General features: G+C 38.8%; 1 protein-coding gene across 1 annotated transcript; it reads right to left on the minus strand.

Annotated features, from left to right (window-relative positions):
• Window positions 1-1,860: 1,860 nt before the first annotated feature.
• MRPL30 (mitochondrial ribosomal protein L30) lies at window positions 1,861-18,625 on the minus strand. The gene is made up of 6 exons (XM_019931198.3): window positions 18,479-18,625; window positions 14,045-14,122; window positions 12,491-12,571; window positions 2,444-2,590; window positions 2,162-2,235; window positions 1,861-2,083 (listed from the first exon to the last, which is right to left on the minus strand). Exons 1-6 carry the CDS (start codon window positions 18,551-18,553, stop codon window positions 1,951-1,953), a joined length of 588 nt encoding a protein of 195 aa, XP_019786757.1. The 5' UTR covers window positions 18,554-18,625; the 3' UTR covers window positions 1,861-1,950.
• Between the last annotated feature and the right edge of the window lie 282 nt (window positions 18,626-18,907).

Raw genomic sequence — 18,907 nt, forward strand, 5'->3', positions numbered from 1 at the left:
TGAAATGATGGGAGGCAAAGGAGTACCATTCTGGGGAATCCCCTGGGTGCAACTTAAGGATGGACTGACTGGGTTTGGCAGGTCGACTTTACAGAGGCCTCCCTGATCCTGGCCCCTGGTGGTCACACCTTTGTGGAATTCCCCTCTTCCTTGAGTGTGAGCTGGACCTGTAACTTGCTTCCAACCAATGGAATGCAACAGAGGAGACAGAATCTAGGCCACTGCATTTATATGATTACCTAAGAGGGTAGCACCCATCTTGCTAAAGTCTCTCACTCCAGTGTTGGTTTTGAAGAAGCAACTTGCCATGAATTTTATAACCACAAGGAAATGACTTCTGCCAACAACCTGGGAGAGCTTGGAAGCAGATACCTGCCCTGTCAAGGATCTGAGGAGAACCCAGCTTTGGCTGATGCCTTTTTTGAAGCCTTGTGAGACCCTAAGCAGATTAGTGGGCTAAGCTGTGCCCAGAGTCCTGACCGAGAGAAACAGCAGGGTTGTGAGCATGTGTGGTTTTAAGCGGCTGAGACTGTGGTAATATGTTACGTGACAACAGAAAACAAATGCTCTAGCCTATGCTCATCTCCCTACAGGCTTTTCCTCTTCTGGGCAATTTCATTTCTAAATATCCAACTTATCATTCAGATATTTTCCTCTAGTCATGAGCAGCAGGTTAAAATTACTTACCAAAACTTTATGAGACTCTTTGGGTAAAAATTAACCAATGGTCTTTTCCCCGTTTTAAACATTAATATTAGCCTAGTAAAAGAGGCAGCAAAACATTAGCAGGGGCTGCTTTTATCAATATTTATACAGCTGGCCTCAATCCAACTCCAGCAAGGACAGCTTCTGTTGAGGCATACAGGTCTCTCTCCAGTTAGACCCAGCCCTTCGAAGTTCGTGTCCTTCTGCTTTATATCCTCTCCAGGCCGTACCTATACTGGATATTCAATAATTGTGGAATTGAAAGTGTGATTACCCTGAAGCTTATTAATTAATGATATCTGGCTTCACTTCACACAGCACTTCTACGTGATGCCAAAACTCTATGACAGGACAGATGCTGGGACCACAGGCAGTGAGTATGCCAATGTCACTGCTGCCTGAGCCAAATTTTACGAGACACGGAAAATAAAGGGCGGCTAGAACTCTGAGTCCTTAGCACCAACTTCAGTTAGCTGCCACAGAATTTCCCGGTACTGAACCTCTCTTAAAATTCTTACTTCTCCCCACCCCTCCAGGTATCTGAAATAGAATAAAAGGAAATAAAACAACTTTCCCTAAATGATTTTTCCCTTCTCTTTTTTCTTTTAAATAGCAACCTCAACTGTTGGCAGAGGTTTCTAGGAATTCAAGGAACATCAATAAAGTTTAGGCCAAATGAGGTTTATAATTAGAAAACAGATACTATTTTGGGTATTGAATTTAAGGATAAAATGAAGCCAAGTCCACATACCTATTTATAGACACCACAGCACAGAGCAGCCGGTCCAGCTGCACCCAGTGTCTAATGCTTCTGGCTGAATCTCTGCTCTCCAGGGGAACAGACTAAGCTCCTTTAGGGCAGGGACCACATTCTGGTCAGCTCTGGATTTCTCCAACACATAACACACTCTTCACTCAAAGGGCCACTCATAGAATGTGTTGAATTCAATTAAACGAGAAAACAGTTTTTTTAAAACGTTAACGACGATTGCTAAGGTGACATCTGAACCCACATGTTCAAACATTGCCATCCTTACCCATTTTCCAGTGAAACTACTGGAGGGAAAGGGGACAGAATTAAACCAATTAATAGCACTAAAACCTCCAAGGCTACACCAAGGAAGACTCACACCATGTTTAGCCAGTGAAAATGACTAGAATTTAAAACATATTTTAATGAGAACACTTTCTCACCATCTTGAGATAGAAATGACTTGCACTTTTTACTCTGAAGCCGCGAGGCCATCAGGACTTATTCACTTCCTGGTCCGTGGGGCTCTGAAGCCACCCCACCACCAGCTCTCCAGTGCTCTTGAGGCACGTGCTGGACATGTCCTCCTCTCTTGGGAGACCCTGCGGCAGCTTCAGGGGCTTGATTCTGTGACATAAGGGAATGCTTTTAGAGTTATACTAGGTAACACGTTTTAAGAAACTGCTGGAATAACAAACAACAAACCTTATCAAATGTTTAACCACTTTCAGTTTTGCATTCACCGAAGGGATATTCTTGTGAACTTGAGGAGTATGTGCCTACAAACAAAGGAAACAATGTTATGGATCAATTTCAAAAGCACAGATGGTCCCATGTTACAGGAAAAGGTTAAGGTGTAGGCTCATTCTGTCTAAATCAAACTTCCAAATATATTACGTGAAATCATACATTTAAACAAAAGTTTTAAAAGTGGAAAATTTAAAGCAAATTTAAACAACACTAAAGATGACTAAAATAGTTACGTACTTTTTGTAACCCAAGCATCTTTATTATATCTTTCTCCCAATATGGACGTCTTTTTGTACTTTTTATTCTGGTAACAATATGCAGTTTATGAGGCTGCTGGGGATCCCCACCATATTTTTCATGATCTTCAGGTGAAGGTTGAAAAACCTGGAAAGGAAGAATTATAAACGGTATATTTTCAATTTACACAGCTTCTATGTGCCTCCTTTATTTTTTTTCCTTAAAAAAACTTCAAACAACTACATAATGATTTCATCCCTAATAGTTCTATAATCCTCACCTTCAAATTGAACATTTCTACCAGTCTGATTACTCAGATAGATGGAGTCTAAGAATTTCATACTCTAAGAAAAATACCACACAGGTAAGGGTTTGTTTTGTTTTGTTTTTATTAAGAGAAAAGCAGGAGCAACCAGATGACACTAAAGAGTTCAAATGTCAAGAGAATATGTTGCGTTATATGAGCTGGGCCTTGGGCTGCACCCCCTCCCCCATTCAAGTAGGGGGACAAACAAAAACTTACAATGACAATAACACATGAGTATTATAAAAAGTACGTATTCACTGCAACCCCGAATAAGGATGTTATGTATAACACTATTTGTAATACTGACATTTTTTTTTTTTTTTTTTTGCGGTACGTGGGCCTCTCACTGTTGTGGCCTCTCCTATTGCGGAGCACAGGCTCCGGACACGCAGGCTCAGCGGCCATGGCTCACGAGCCCAGCCACTCCACGGCACATGGGATCTTCCCGGACTGGGGCACAAACCCGTGTCCCCTGCATTGGCAGGCGGACTCTCAACCACTGCGCCACCAGGGAAGCCCAATACTGAAAATTTTAAAGGCCACATCTATATTCCTCAAGAGAATAGCTAAATAAATTATGAGGCATACATTCTAAATAAAAATAAAAATAATATAACTAAATAAGATATGATGCAAATAAATCATGATGAATCCTACGGGCTATAATGCTACCATTAAAACAAATAAAGTTTACTATCTTTGTAAGTACTAACATTGAAGGTCATAATATATTGAGCAAGAAAACCAAATTTCCACACCACTGTGTAACAGGATCTTGTATCTGTTTCATCTACACCATGATGAGTGTGTATATATGATATATTCTGTAACTACTAATTCTAAGAATATGATCCTAAATTCTATTTTTTGTTTTTAACATCTTTATTAGAGTATAATTGCTTTACAATGGTGTGTTAGTTTCTGCTTTATAAGAAAGTGAATCACCTATACATATACATATATCCCCATATCTCTACCCTCTTGCGTCTCCCTCCCACCCTCCCTATCCCACCCATCTAGGTGGTCACAAAGCACCAAGCTGATCTCCCTGTGCTATGCAGCTGCTTCCCACTAGCTAGCTATTTTACATTTGGTAGTGTATATATGTCCATGCCACTCACTTCATCTCAGCTTACCCCTCCCCGTCCCCGCATCTTCAAGTCCATTCTCTATGTCTGCGTAGTTATTCCTGTCCTGCCCCTAGGTTCTTCAAAACCTTTTTTTCTTTTTAGATTCCATATATATGTTAGCATATGGTATTTGTTTATCTCTTTCTGACTTACTTCACTCTGCATGACAGTCTCTAGGTCCATCCACCTCACTACAAATAACTCAATTTTGTTTCTTTTTATGGCTGAGTAATATTCCATTGTATATATGTGCCACATCTTCTTTATCCATTCACCTATTGATGGACACTTAGGTTGCGTCAATGTTCTGGCTATTTTAAATAGAGCTGCAATGAACATTTTGGTACATGACTCTTTTTGAATTATGATTTTCTCAGGTTATATGCCCAGTAGTGGGATTGCTGGATCATATGGTAATTCTATTTTTAGTTTTTTAAGGAACCTCCATACTGTTCTCCAAAGTGACTGTATCAATTTACATTCCCACCAACAGTGCAAGATGGTTCCCTTTCCTCCATACCCTCTCCAGCATTTATTGTTTGTAGACTATTTGATGATGGCCATTCTGACTGGTGTGAGGTGATACCTCATTGTAGTTTTGATTTGCATTTCTCTAATGATTAGTGATGCTGAGCATTCTTTCTTGTGTGTGTTGGCAATCTGTATATCTTCTTTGGTCTACTTAGGTCTTCTGCCCATTTTTGGATTGGATTGCTTGTTTTTTTGATATCGTGCTGCATGAGCTGCTTGTATATTTTGGAGATTAATCCTTTGTCAGCTGCTTCATTTGCAAGTATTTTCTCCCATTCTGAGGGTTGCCTTTTCATCTTGTTTATATTTTCCTTTGCTGTGCAAAAGCTTTTAAGTTTCATTAGGTCCCATTTGTTTAGTTTTGTTTTTATGTCCATTTCTCTAGAAGCTGGGTCAAAAAGGATCTTGCTGTGATTTATGTCATAGAGTGTTCTGTCTATGTTTTCCTGTAAGAGTTTTATAGTGTCTGGCCTTACATTTAGGCGTTTAATCCATTTTGAGTTTATTTTTGTGTGTGGTATTAGGGAGTATTCTAGTTTCATTCTTTTACATGTAGCTGTCCAGTTTTCCCAGCATCACTTATTGAAGAGGCTTTCTTTTCTCCATTGTATAGTCTCGCCTCCTTTAACAAAAATAAGGTGACCATATGTGTGTGGGTTTATCTCTGGGCTTTCTATCCTGTGCCGTTGATCTATATTTCTGTTTTTGTGCCAGTACCATATTGTCTTGATTACTGTAGCTTTGTAGTATAGTCTGAGGCCCAGGAGCCTGATTCCTCCAGCTCCGTTTTTCTTTCTCAAGACTGCTTTGGCTACTCTGGGTCTTTTGTGTTTCCATACAACTTGTGAAATTTTTTGTTCTACTTCTGTGAAAAATGCCATTGGTAGTTTGATAGGGATTTCATTGAATCTGTAGATTCCCTTGAGTAGTACAGTCATTTTCACAATATTGATTCTTTCATTCCAAGAACATGGTATATCTCTCCATCTGTTTGTATCATCTTTAAATTCTTTCAACAGAGTCTTATATTTTTCTGCATACAGGTCTTTTGTCTCGTTAGGTAGGTTTATTCCATGGTATTTTATTCTTTTTGTTGCAATGGTAAATGGGAGTGTTTCCTTAATTTCTCTTTCTGATTTTTCATCATTAGTGTACAGGAATGCCAGAAATTTCTGTGCATTAATTTTGTATCCTGCTACTCCACCAAATTCATTGATTAGCTCTAGTAGTTTTCTGGTAGCATGTTTAGGATTCTCTATGTATAGTATCATGTCAGCTGCAAACAGTGACAGCTTTACTTCTTTTACATTTGGATTCCTTTTATTTCTTTTTCTTCTCTGATTGCTGTGGCTAAAACTTCCAAAACTATGTTGAATAATAGTGGTGAGAGTGGACAACCTTGTCTTGTTCCTGATCTTAGGGGAAATGGTTTCAGTTTTTCACCACTGAGAACGATGTTGGCTGTGGGCTTGTCATATATGGCCTTTATTATGTTGAGGTAAGTTCCCTCTATGCCTACTTACTGGAGGATTTTTACCATAAACGGGTGTTGAGTTTTGTCAAAAGCTTTTTCTGCATCTATTGAGATGAGCATATGATCTTTATCCTTCAATTAGTTAATATGGTGTATCACACTGGTTGATTTGCATATATTGAAGAATCCTTGCATTCCCGGGATAAACCCCACTTGATCATGGTGTATGATCCTTTTAATGTACTGTTGGATTCTGTTTGCTAGTATTTTGAGGATTTTTGCATCTATGTTCATCAGTGATATTGGTCTTTAATTTTCTTTTTTTGTACTATCTTTGTCTGGTTTTGGTATCAGGGTGATGGTGGCCTCATGGAATGAATCTGGGAATGTTCCTTCCTCCACAATTTTTGGAAGAGTTTGAGAAGGATAGGTGTTAGCTCTTCTCTAAATGTTTGATAGAATTCACCTGTGAAGCCATCTGGTCCTGGACTTTTGCTTGTTGGAAGATTTTTAATCACAGTTTCAATTTCATTACTTGTGGTTGGTCTGTTCATATTTTCTATTTCTTCCTGGTTCAGTCTTGGAAGGTTATACCTTGCTAAGAATTTGTCCATTTCTTCCAGGTTGTCCATTTTATTGGCATATAGTTGCTTGTAGCAATCTCTCATGATCCTTTGTATTTCTGCAGTGTCAGTTGTTACTTCTTTTTCATTTCTAATTCTGTTGATTTGAGTCTTTTCCCTTTTCTTCTTGATGAGTCTGGCTAATGGTTAATCAATTTTGTTTATCTTCTCAAAGAACCAGCTTTTAGTTTTACTGACATTTGCTACTGTTTCCTTCATTTCTTTTTCATTTATTTCTGATCTGATCTTTATGATTTCTTTTCTTCTGCTAACTTTGGGGTTTTTTTGTTCTTCTTTCTCTAACTGCTTTACATGTAAGGTTAGGTTGTTTATTTGAGATGTTTCTTGTTTCTTAAGGTAGGATTGTATTGTTATAAACTTCCCTCTTAGAACCTCTTTTGCTGCATCCCATAGGTTTTGGGTCGTGTTTTCATTATCATTTGTTTCTAGGTATTTTTTGATTTCCTCTTTAATTTCTTCAGTTATCTCTTGGTTATTAAGTAGTGTAATGTTTAGCCTCCAAGTGTTCGTGTTTTTTAGATTTCTTCTTGTAATTGATATCTAGTCTCATAGCTTTGTGGTCAGAAAAGATACTGATACAATTTCAATTTTCTTAAATTTACCAAGTCTTGATATGTGACCCAATATATGATCTATCCTGGAGAATGTGCCATGAGCACTTGAGAAGAAAGTGTATTCTGTTGTTTTTGGATGGAATGTCCTATAAATATCAACTAAGTCCATCTTGTTTAATGTATCATTTAAAGCTTGTGTTTTCTTATTTATTTTCATTTTGGATGATCTGTCCATTGGTGAAGAGTGGGGTGTTAAAGTCCCCTACTATGAATGTGTTACTGTCTATTTCCCCTTTTATGGCTGTTACTATTTGCTTTATGTATTGAGGTGCTCCTATGTTGGGTGCATAAATATTTACACTTGTTATATCTTCTTCTTGGATTGATCCGTTGATCATTATGTGGTGTTCTTCTTTGTCTCTTATAATAGTCTTTATTTTAAAGTCTATTTTGTCTGATATGAGAATTGCTACTCTAGCTTTCTTTTGATTTCTATTTGCATGGAATATCTTTTTCCATCCCCTCACTTTCAATCTGTATGTGTCCCTAGGTCTCAAGTGGGTCTCTTGTAGACAGCATATATACAGGTCTTGTTTCTGTAACCATTCAGCCAGTCTGTGTCTTTTGGTTGGAGCATTTAATCCATTTACATTTAAGATAGTTATCAATATGTATGTTCCTATTCCCATTTTCTTAATTGTTTTGGGTTTGTTATTGTAAGTCTTTTTCTTTTCTTGTGTTTCCTGCCTAGAGAAGTTCCTTTAGCATTTGTTGTAAAGCTGGTTTGGTGGTGCAGAATTCTCTTAGCTTTTGCTTGTCTGTAAAGGCTTTAATTTCTCTGTCGAATCTTAATGAGATCCTTGCTGGATAGAATAATTTTGGTTGTAGGTTTTTCCCTTTCATCACTTTAAATATGTCCTGCCAGTCCCTTCTGGCTTGCAGAGTTTCTGCTGAAAGATCAGCTGTTAACCTTATGGGGATTCCCTTGTATGTTATTTGTTGCTTTTCCTTTGCTGCTTTTTTTTCTCTTTGTATTTAATTTTTGACATTTTGATTAATTTGTGTCTTGGTGTGTTTCTCCGTGGATTTATCCTGTATGGGACTCTCTGTGCTTCCTGGAGTTGATTGACTATTTCCTTTCCCATATTAGGGAAGTTTTCAACTATAATCTCTTCAAATATTTTCTCAGTCCCTTTCTTTTTCTCTTGTTCTTCTGGGACCCCTATAATTTGAATGTTGGTGAGTTTAATGTTGTCCCAGAGGTCTCTGAGACTGTCCTCAATTCTTTTCATCCTTTTTCCTTTATTCTGCTCTGCAGTAGTTATTTCCACTATTTTATCTTCGAGGTCACTTATCTGTTCTTCTGCCTCAGTTATTGTGCTATTGATTCCTTCTAGAGAATTTTTAATTTCATTTATTGTGCTGTTCATCTTGTTTGTTTGCTCTTTAATTCTTCCAGGTCCTTGTTAAATGTTTCTTGTATTTTCTCTATTCTACTTCCAAGATTTTGGATCATCTTTACTATCATTACTCTGAATTCTTTTTCAGGCAGACTGCCTATTTCCTCTTCATTTGTTTGGTCTGGTGGGTTTTCACCTTGCTCCTTCATCTGCTGTGTGTTTCTCTGTCTTCTAATTTTGCTTAACTTACTGTGTTTGGGGTCTCCTTTTTGCAGGCTACAGGTTAGTAGTTCCCGTTGTTTTTGGTGTCTGCCCCCAGTGGCTAAGGTTGGTTCAGTGGGTTGTGTAGGCTTCCTGGTGGAGGGGACTGTTGCCTGTGTTCTGGTGGATGAGGCTGGATCTTGTCTTTCTGGAGGGCAGGACCATGTCTGCTGGTGTGTTTTGGGGTGTCTGTGACCTTATTATGTTTAGGCAGCCTCTCTGCTAATGGGTGCAGTTGTGTTCCTACCTTGCTAGTTATTTGGCATAGGGTGTCCAGCACTGTAGCTTGCTGGTTGTTGAGTGGAGCTGGGTGTTAGGTTTGAGATGGAGATCTCTGGGAGAGCTTTCGCCGCTTGATATTACATGGAGCCGGGAGGTCTCTGGTGGACCAATGTCCTGAACTCGGCTCTCCCAACTCAGAGGTACAGGCCTGACACCTGGCCAGAGCACGAAGGCCCTGTCAGCCACACGGCCAGTTACGTGGGGAGTTTCTTGCCTTTTGGGAAGTCTGAGGTCTTCTGCCAGCGTTCAGTAGGTGTTCTGTAGGAGTTGTTCCACATGTAGATGTATTTTTTTTTTTAGTTTTTTTTTGTTTGTTTGTTTGTTTTTTTAAAGAAGATGTTGGGAGTAGGAGTTTATTAATTAATTTATTTATTTTTGCTGTGTTGGGTCTTCATTTCTGTGCGAGGGCTTTCTCTAGTTGTGGCAAGCGGGGGCGACTCTTCATCGCTGTGCGCGGGCCTCTCACTGTCGCGGCCTTTCTTGTTGCAGAGCACAGGCTGCAGACACGCAGGCTCAGTAGTTGTTGCTCACAGGCCTAGTTGCTCCGCGGCATGTGGGATCTTCCCAGACCAGGGCTCGAACCCGTGTCCCCTGCATTGGCAGGCAGATTCTCAACCACTGCGCCACCAGGGAAGCCCGATGTATTTCTGATGTATTTGTGGGGAGGAAGGTGATCTCCACATGTTACTCCTCCACCATCTTGAAGGTCTCTCCCCTAAATTCTAAATATGATTCTAACAATTATATATACATGTGTGTGTATTTATATATATATATATATATATATATATATATTCATTTATTTATTTATTTATCCTTATTTGTATAAAGGTGTCAAAAACATTAGGTCAAGAGTCATACCTCTAGGGAATCAGACTGAGGAAGGCCAAAAAAAAAGATGGTACTTTAATCAAAAAGGATATTATTCAATCATTAACTTATCCACAGAGGGTTCACATTACATTGCGAAATGATGAAAGCAGCTGGAGAAGCATTATAGGCAAGATGATGCACATCTTCAAAAATATTTAACAGAGAAGTATGTGGAGGGTGTTAGCAGTATTTGCCTCCAGGTGGGTAGGATGAAGGGTATTTTTCTAGAAGTTTTGATGGGGTAGGTGCACCAAAGAAAAGGAGAGAAGAATTAAAGAAATGGTGTGAGGAGCATGAAATATTCAGGAAAAGTAAGTGGTTCTGTGTGACTAAGGTAGAAAAAAATAGGAAAAGCAATGCAGGGCGAGAAGTTAAACTAAGCTTAACTATGCTTAGTCTTCAGAAATTCCCAGAATGGATGTAAGGTTATTGGAGGTTTGAAGCAAATGACATTTCAAAAATAGATTCAGAAAGAAAACTCTTTCAAATGAACTGGAGGTGGAGACTGATACAAGGAAACTCAGGAAGCACTTAGAGCCATGGTTTAAGAGTCTGAATTATAGCAGCTGTAACAGAAAGAGGCTGATTTGGGGACTTTAGGTAATAAAATAGATGGATTTGTGGTGGGTGAGGGAGAAGATAGGGTTGAGACTGACTTAGAGCATTCTAGTCTGGGAAGTCAGGTAGAGGATGGTAGCATTAACTGACATCACTAATATAGGACAAGCACTCTCTTTTAGTTTGGTTGTCTGGAGGACAACCTCATTTGTAAGACAATGAGTCTAATTTTGGATAACTTGAAATACCTACAGGTTATCTAAGCAGCAAGGTCTAGAAACTACAGGAGAACATAGGAGTAAGTTCAGAAGATAGGCGAAGAGCTGGAGGTGCAAATCTCAGAGTCATTTCTATAAAGTTTAAAAGTTTTCATGCTCACTGCAACCAGTGATCAAAATCACTCCCCCCACATTTTAAACAAATGCTAACATCTGTATCTATCATTTCTTCCAGAAGTTTACAGTCTAAGGAACATGAAAACATATAAGACAATGCAGTTGTGGACCATGACTTGAAAAAAAAGAGATTTCTGATAAAAGAACATCAAGCACATTAAAGGTATCTAAATAGTCAATGGTAATACTATTTTAGCTTTAAAAAAATCAGTGGAGAATGGTGGTTACCAGGGACTAGGGGGAGAAGGTATGAGGAGTTACTGTTTAATGAGTACAGAGGTCCAGTTTTGCAAGATGAATCATTCTGGAGATGGTGGCTGTGATGGTCACACGACAATATGAATGTACTTAATACCACTGAAATGTACACTTAAAAATGTTTAAATTTTATGTTGCATGTATTTTACCACAGTACAAAAAAATTGGAGAAATCAAAATAAAACAGAAATCTACTGAGGGCTTAGTCAGTGTTTTCTAAAAGAATCATAGGTAGACACAAATCTAGCAGAGAAGAAGATCCAAATTAGCAATGGCTGATAGAGAAAGTGAAAACCAAGAGCCACACAGACAGTCTGAGCAGGAGGAAGAAGCACTGTTTTCTCAGGACAATGGTGATATGAAAACACAAAGTATCAAGGGAAAAAGCCATAAGCAGGAATAAACAGATTCTGAGACCAAAACCCAGTACTTAAAAGGTCAGTGGCACATATTTATTTTAAATAATCATTTACATAAATCCTACTATGTTTAATTAAAAAAATTTTTTTTATTTTTAAACTTTTTATTGGAGTACAGTTGATTTACAATGTTGTGTTAATATCACGTGCACAGCAAAGTGAATCAGTTATACATATACATACAGCCACCTCTGTTTTTAGATTCTTTTCCCATATAGGCCATTATAGAGTATTAAGTAGAGTTCCCTGTGTTATGCAGTAGGTTCTTATTAGTTACCTATTTTATATATAGTAGTGTGTATATGTCAACCCCAATCTTCCAATTTATCCCTCCCACATAAATCTTATGTTTTAAACTCTACACTTCTACCTATACCCGCAAATAATTCAACATGAAAGTTTTCAATATTACAAAAATCGGTACCTTCAAAACATAATGTAACAGGGAAGAGAGAATTCTGACTCCATGTTGGTTCTGTTTCTTTTACTTTAACCTTTGCTTTTCGTTGCTTTTGTTATAGCTGTAAGCATAGATAATGGCCTGCCACAAGGAACCCTGCTCCTCTGCCTGTTAAACTAAAAGGCCTTTGTTCAGCTCACAGACAGACATTCTGACCCTGACCACCTGTGAATGGCTACAGAAAAGAAGAAATTAACACATCCCTTCCCCATGCAGGCCGAGGGAGGAGATTTTGCAAGACAAATGGCCTTTTTACTTTACTTCCTCACCTCCTCCCCCTGTCTGTTCTATAAAAGAAACTGGCATCCTGACCCCAATAAGATGGTTTTTGGGTACACTAGTCCGCCATCTTCTCAGTCTGCCGGCTTTCCAAATAAGAGTCGCTATTCCTTGCCTCAACACCTCATCTCCCGATTTACTGGCCTGCCCTGCGGTGAGCAGAATGAGCTTGGACCCGGTAACAGTAACATGTTTTTCAAAAACAGTAATGTAAAAACTTACTTTATCTGGAATTCTTGACTTCGTAAATTTGTGACGAATCCAATCTGTACAAACAAGGGGCTCCACACCTTTTGTCACCATCTAAAATATGCCATAAAACATTTGATTTTTAGAACTCTATCTAGTGCAGAAATGATAACCTACCAATTTTTAGGTGACAAAATCTGTTCTCACCTAACCTGTAATTATTAAACATTTATCTCAGCCCCCTAGCTGAATGAATACATCTCATCTTACCACTAACATGAAGAAAAAACACATTAAATATAAACTTCTAGACCAGCAGCTGGCAATATTTTTCTGTAAAGAACCAGACAGTAAATATTTCCAGCTCTGGGGCTACACAGTTTCCGCAGCCAAGTCTCAGCTCTGCCACAGCAGGGCGAAAGCAGTTGTTGACAATATGTAAACAAATCTGTGTGGCTATGTTTCAATAAAACTTTTACAAAAATAGGTGGTGGGCTGAATTTGGCTTGTAGGTTGTAGTTTGTCAGTGTGCTCTAGACAACAAACGATAATTCAGCTTCAGCAATACAGTGTAAAAGAAAGCCAAAATGAGTTTCCAGTTTTCTTTCTAGTCCCAAGAATGCCATCAACTCCTGTTTCCTGTCTCTTGTTCCCTTTCTACAATCTTCCAGTCGTGTTTCTCTCAGGCTGCAGAAGAAAAAGGATTCACTGCTAATCCTTCATACCAGGAAACTCCTCTGGGTGGAAAATAATCATTCCCTTCATGCCCTCCCTGTACTGCAGAGATGGTATAAACAATGGGAGAATACGCAGGAGGGAACTGGGGGTTAGGGGGAGACTGGTGAAGGACATGGGCTTTGACATACCAGGAACACTGGGCCTCTAATCCTGCTCTGTACTTACCAGCTGTGACATATGAGATACTTATCCTCTCAGAGGGTCGGTTTCCTCAGCTATAAAAAGGAAATAATACTTACCACCCAGGATTAATCTGAGCTTAAGGTAAGTGTGTAAAGCACCTGGCATTATTATTATCTAAAGGCAGCAGCAGGTCCTATCTAGACTCTGGACCTCATGAATAGATTAGGCTGCACCACTGAAATTTCTAAAAGAAAGACTGGAAGGAAATACATGAAAGTACAAACATTAATGGTCTCTGGGAAACTGTTTCTTTTCTTTCTGCTTTTCTACATTTTTCTAATTTTCTATTACTGAAAATGGACTCTTCATAACTGAAGGAAAAAAAATCTAAAACTTTCAAAAGATTAAGGTGGGCCATGGGGAATCAACACTAGCCATTTTTTACCAGCATTTTCTCCAGAAAAAGGTCTTTTGTGATTTCAGATCTTTAGGGATAAAACAGCAGATAAACCACAAATAAAATTAACGTTCAACATTAAAAAAGTATGTGTGTATATACATATATATAGATATATATATATAGATATATATATATATATATATATATATATATATAAAGAAACTTAAAATTTTAACTTGCCTGTATGTTTTGTTAATTAGAAAAGAGAGAAAAAGTTCTTAAGGAATAGGAAAAAAAAAAGATCATTCTTGAAAAGAAATACTTACTTGTAGTCTGCCTGGGGGCCTCTGAACTATTGAGCGCAAAATCCCTGCCATGAGTGTGGTGACTGTTCTCCTTAGGGGCTGTGAGAAGTAGAAAACAGATCTGTGGGTCAGGTATGTCTTAGAAATGGATAGCTCAAACTGAAAAACTGGATGAAGTTTAACAGCAAAATCTTGATTGTTTTAATACACTAAGGACAAGAATTAAGTTACAATAGATGTTTTATTGAGAGTTCAAGAAAACCATAGGAAGTAATTATACATTAACCATATCCCATTTTCACCAAAGAGTTAAATTACACCCTAGGCTGATTCAACAAAAATAGGCAATGGAGGTTACTATCATTTAAAAAATCTTCAAGAGCGAGGGCAGATTCTATGCTTTGCTAGAGAATCAAAAAAAAAAAAAATTAAAGAGCTGGAAGGGACTGAAGAAATCCAAACTCCCAATTAGGACTGACAACGCTCTTACTTTATTTATGAGGAAAATGAATCCCAGAGAGTTCAGTCATTTACCAAAGGTCATCCAGCTTTCAAGAGAGTATATGGTCTGGAACCCAAACCTCCTAATACCTAGTCCAGCATATTTTCACTAAATCATAACACCCTTCTGTTAAATAAAGCAGAATGTTCTTTTTTGCTTATTTATATTTTTAGACTATTCTTAACGAACATGCATTGCATTTATAAACTAAAGGTCACGTTTATTTAGACACAAAACAATTATAGCGTACCGACTTAAACTGAATGCAGAAAGATTAAGTTCATGAACTACATGTATATTTTGGACAGGTTACTTAATTTGTATGTTTCAATTTTCCCCCCCCCCAGAGAACAGAAAAAAAAATAATACCTATCTTGCAAATGAATTACTCTGAAAACACCTAAAACAGTACTTGGCACATAAGAAGCCCTCAATAAATGGTAGTTTTTACTATTATAATATCATTAAATTATTACAAAGCTATAATAAGAATACCCTAACATGCCAAAATAGGGCAAGTACTGTATTTCAGTGCCCACCAGATTCTGGCTCACTCGAGCTCTGCAGGTCTTTCCTGTGGTGTGGACAAAGCAATGAAGCTACTGGAATCAATGCGAGATGTCCCATTAGAAGGGCCTGACTTCAGAAAAAGTCTCAGCAACCGAACCAGTCTCTCAAAACTAATTACGTATCAGTTTTAGAAGAGTTAACTACTATATCCTTAACGCCCTGAAAACAAGAATTTTGTCTTGTTCATCTTCTACTCTCAGCATCTGGCACACCATCTGATGGACAGTAGGCACCCAGTGTTTGTTGATGAATGTCTGAATCAGTTAACGGGTTAGATCCATGGTCCGCTCAACTCAGAATTCAGAAGTACATCAGAATTTCATAACTGCCATTCTGACTTCAGACCTCAAACATTACAATACAGCAGAGCAATTTCTAGTTCACATCATCCAGTTTGCTTGGTTGGTTGTTTAGATGCCTTGTATCAAGGCTTCTTTAGAAGAGACGCTTAATCCTCCGTCCCTCCCATCAAATAGACAATGCTAAATTATTTTCTCTACCATACTCATTCCTCCCAAGTTAAGCGTTAGGTACTAACCCAACTTATTTAGCTTCACTCTTTGTTAAATCTTTCTCTTATCACTTAGATTTCAACAAGAGCCTCCTAACTGGCCTTCCTGCTTCTATTCTAACTTCCCCAAGGTCTTTTCTCCACAGCAGCAATCATCTCATTAAGTCCGAAATCAGATAATGTCAACTCCTCCGCTCAAAACCTTCCAATGAGCCAGGCTTCTCATTATCAGAGTAGGAGGTTACACACAGGCCAGAGAGGAAGGCTACAATGATCCATGTGATCCAATGACAGAGGATTAGTGTTGGAACTCATGTTTAGTTTAATATAGATATGATGGATAGAGAAATAATTATAGATACATATACACACATGGGTTAGCTCTGTTAGCCAAGAGGACCTAAAGGCAATGGCATCCCGGTAGCGATGAGCATGCCCAGTGCCCAGATCTTAGTTTCTAATGGCATTCTCTAAAAAAAAAGAACCAGGACTCCTTGGAGAAATGGCTGATTATATGGCTGTAGCAGGGAATATATAACGATGAGTCTGGAGCACCTAGTGCTAGAAAGGAACTACTCAAAAAATCAAAATGATGGGGGTATGTCAAAGGGACCAGAAGCCAAATGAAAGAGCTCCCAGTGGCTACAGCTGAAATAATATGAGCAACAAAATAAGTAACAAAGTATTGGCTTATAATCCAAAACATAAACTAACCATGAGTCCATACTGATATAAATAGATGAATAAATTAATTAATGAGGGAGAAGAAACAAATCTCCCTTACAGAAGAATTTCAAATAATTTATGTAGACACTCCCCTCTCAAAGAGGTGGAGTAAAGCTATCAACCCTGAGGCATGGGCCATGCTTAAACACTTGCTACCAGAATATAGTATAGAAAGGGGGGAAAATACCGTTACATTAGAGGAACCTAACAAACACTGTGTCATTGAGGTGATTTAACATCAATTGTGATAAAAGTCAAGCTGATAGCATGTATCCTTGATATGATGGAATGAGAATGGCACTTCACCTCTATGTCTTCCTTCCAAAAACCCCTAACACTTCTCTCACAGAAAAATATCAGACAAACTCCAATTGGAGGACATTGTACAAAATACTTGACCAGTGCCTCCTCAAATGCCTGACTGCCTCGAAACTGTCAAGGTCATCAAAACCAAGGAAAGTCATAGTCAAACTGTCATAGTCAGGAGGAGCATTTGACAACTAAACACAATGTGGTATCTTGGATGGTATTCTGGAACAGTAAAAGGACATCAGGTAAAAACTAACAAAATCTGAATGAAGTATGACCTTTAGTTGATAACGTATCACTATTGGCTCATCAATTATAACGAATGTACCATACTAATGTAAGATGTTAGTAAAGGGGGAGACTTGGTGTGGGGGGTATGTAGGAACTCCATACTATTTTCATAACGTTTCCATACATCTAGTTATTCCAAAATTACAAGTTTATTTATTACAAGACTAAAAAGCTCCGATGCCTCTCCATTTCAATCAGAGTGACAGCCAGTGATAAACCCCCGCCTTGAGGACACCACCTCCATACTTTTGGTCAATCGCTACACACACTGGCCCCGTTGCAGGTCCTGGAACCTGCCATGCAGGTATACTCCCCTGACTGGCTGTTCCCTCTCCTGGAATGCCCCTGATATCCACATAGTTAACTCTCTTACATCCTTCAATTTCTGGCCTAATTCTCATCTTCTCAATGAGTTCTACCCTGACTCCATTATTTAACATTTTGACCCAAACTACAATTGTCAGCACTCCCAATCTCTCTTACTCTCCTTGATTTTCTTTCCATAGCATTTAACATCTTCTAACATAATTTAATTTTTTGTTAGGTTTGTGGTTTATTGTCTGTTCCCACCCAACAGCATGTTGGTTCCACAAGCACAAAGATTTTAAAATTTTCTTTTGTTTTAGGCTTGCTCTGTCTATTCGTATCCCAAGCATCTACCTAAAGCAGCACTGCCATGTAGCAGCCACTCAATTAATTCTTGCTGAATGAATGAAGTGTCATTTACATACTTCAGAATGTGTGACAGTCAAAAGTTGTAAGTTTCAATAAAGGTTATTCTTAATAATTAGGCATGTAACTCTTGGACCTTGAAGCAATTATACTGTCTTTCACCGTACAATTAAGTTTCTCTTGCAAAGACACAAAAGCAGGAAAATAAATGCACCATAGGAAAAGGATGATCCCATTTTCATTAATTAAAAAAAAAAAAGATGTCTGTGAATGTGTGTGTAAACAGAGAAAAACTCTGGAAGGCTATCAGAGAAACGTTAGCATACCCAGGGAGAGGAGGGCTGGCTACCAGGGCTATTTCCGCCCCTCCCCGACGTCCCACACCCCCGTAATGTCTGATAGGTTTGTTGTTGCTCTTTTACAATGACCATGCGCGTAACTGTTCTTTAAAAAAAACTAACTCCTTTTCTAAAGAGACATAATGGTAAATGGGGGGGGGGCACTACTGAAAATGCAGAACATAGGATTTCCCTTTCAATAAATCGACATCTCTGAAGGCAAGAAATGTCTCTTGAACTCCTAATGCCTTCTAGGCAGGCGTCCGAAGTGCCTCTTGGAATAAACAAAACTAAACAAAAAAACCGCGGAAAAAGCAGCTCTGGGTAGGTGGCGATCAAAACGCGGTTGCAAAATCACGGCTTTTAGTAAAACGGTAAATATTTTAACTGTCAACTTCACAGGATTTACGTTCTAAAATGCGGCAATTTTTAAATTAGGCAATCTTGTATCTCCATCAACAATTCAAGTTAGGCTGACCCCAGAGGAAAGCCGAAGTTATGCATAAAGCAGCAGCACAGAAAATGTTAAAACATACTTGAATTCCCTTTCCCGCCAGACTGCCCAGCCGAGGCGGCTCTGTCCTCGAGCTCCAGGAGGCGGGGCTCCACATGCCGCGTCCCGGGATTCCACAAACTGGGAAATGGGATCCAGCCGGCCAGTGGCTTTTCGGGAGCCCAAGGGACAGTACCTGGACGTAGTTCCATTCAGGTTACTGTGACCCGTAAACACAGAATCGAATGGAGAAAATCAATCCGCATCTGCATAGGATTCCCAGATATGTACTCCTGGAAAAAATGCACTACTTTCGGCCACTCATTCCCCACTCACCAGTAATTCCTAAATGTTTTTCAGCCTGAAGCTCACCACTCAGGGGAACCGGAACAGAGAAAGGACCCAGAGTGCCACACTCAAATCCCACCTTCACAGTGCACACACCCTGGCATTTTAGTTCCGGCCGAGTCCC

The sequence above is a fragment of the Tursiops truncatus genome, chromosome 14 (assembly GCF_011762595.2).
Source record: "Tursiops truncatus isolate mTurTru1 chromosome 14, mTurTru1.mat.Y, whole genome shotgun sequence".
Classification (NCBI taxonomy): domain Eukaryota; kingdom Metazoa; phylum Chordata; class Mammalia; order Artiodactyla; family Delphinidae; genus Tursiops; species Tursiops truncatus.

What these genes read in the sequence shown, in the direction of transcription:
- MRPL30 (XM_019931198.3), bottom strand. Translation starts at nt 18,553, where the DNA reads ATGTGGAGCCCCGCCTCCTGGAGCTCGAGGACAGAGCCGCCTCGGCTG. An exon ending in AGATGCTTGGGTTACAAAAA is followed by an intron (nt 2,236 to 2,443) that starts GTACGTAACTAT and finishes CTTTGTTTGTAG; the next exon opens with GCACATACTCCTCAAGTTCA. An exon ending in GTGGTTAAACATTTGATAAG is followed by an intron (nt 2,084 to 2,161) that starts GTTTGTTGTTTG and finishes CTTATGTCACAG; the next exon opens with AATCAAGCCCCTGAAGCTGC.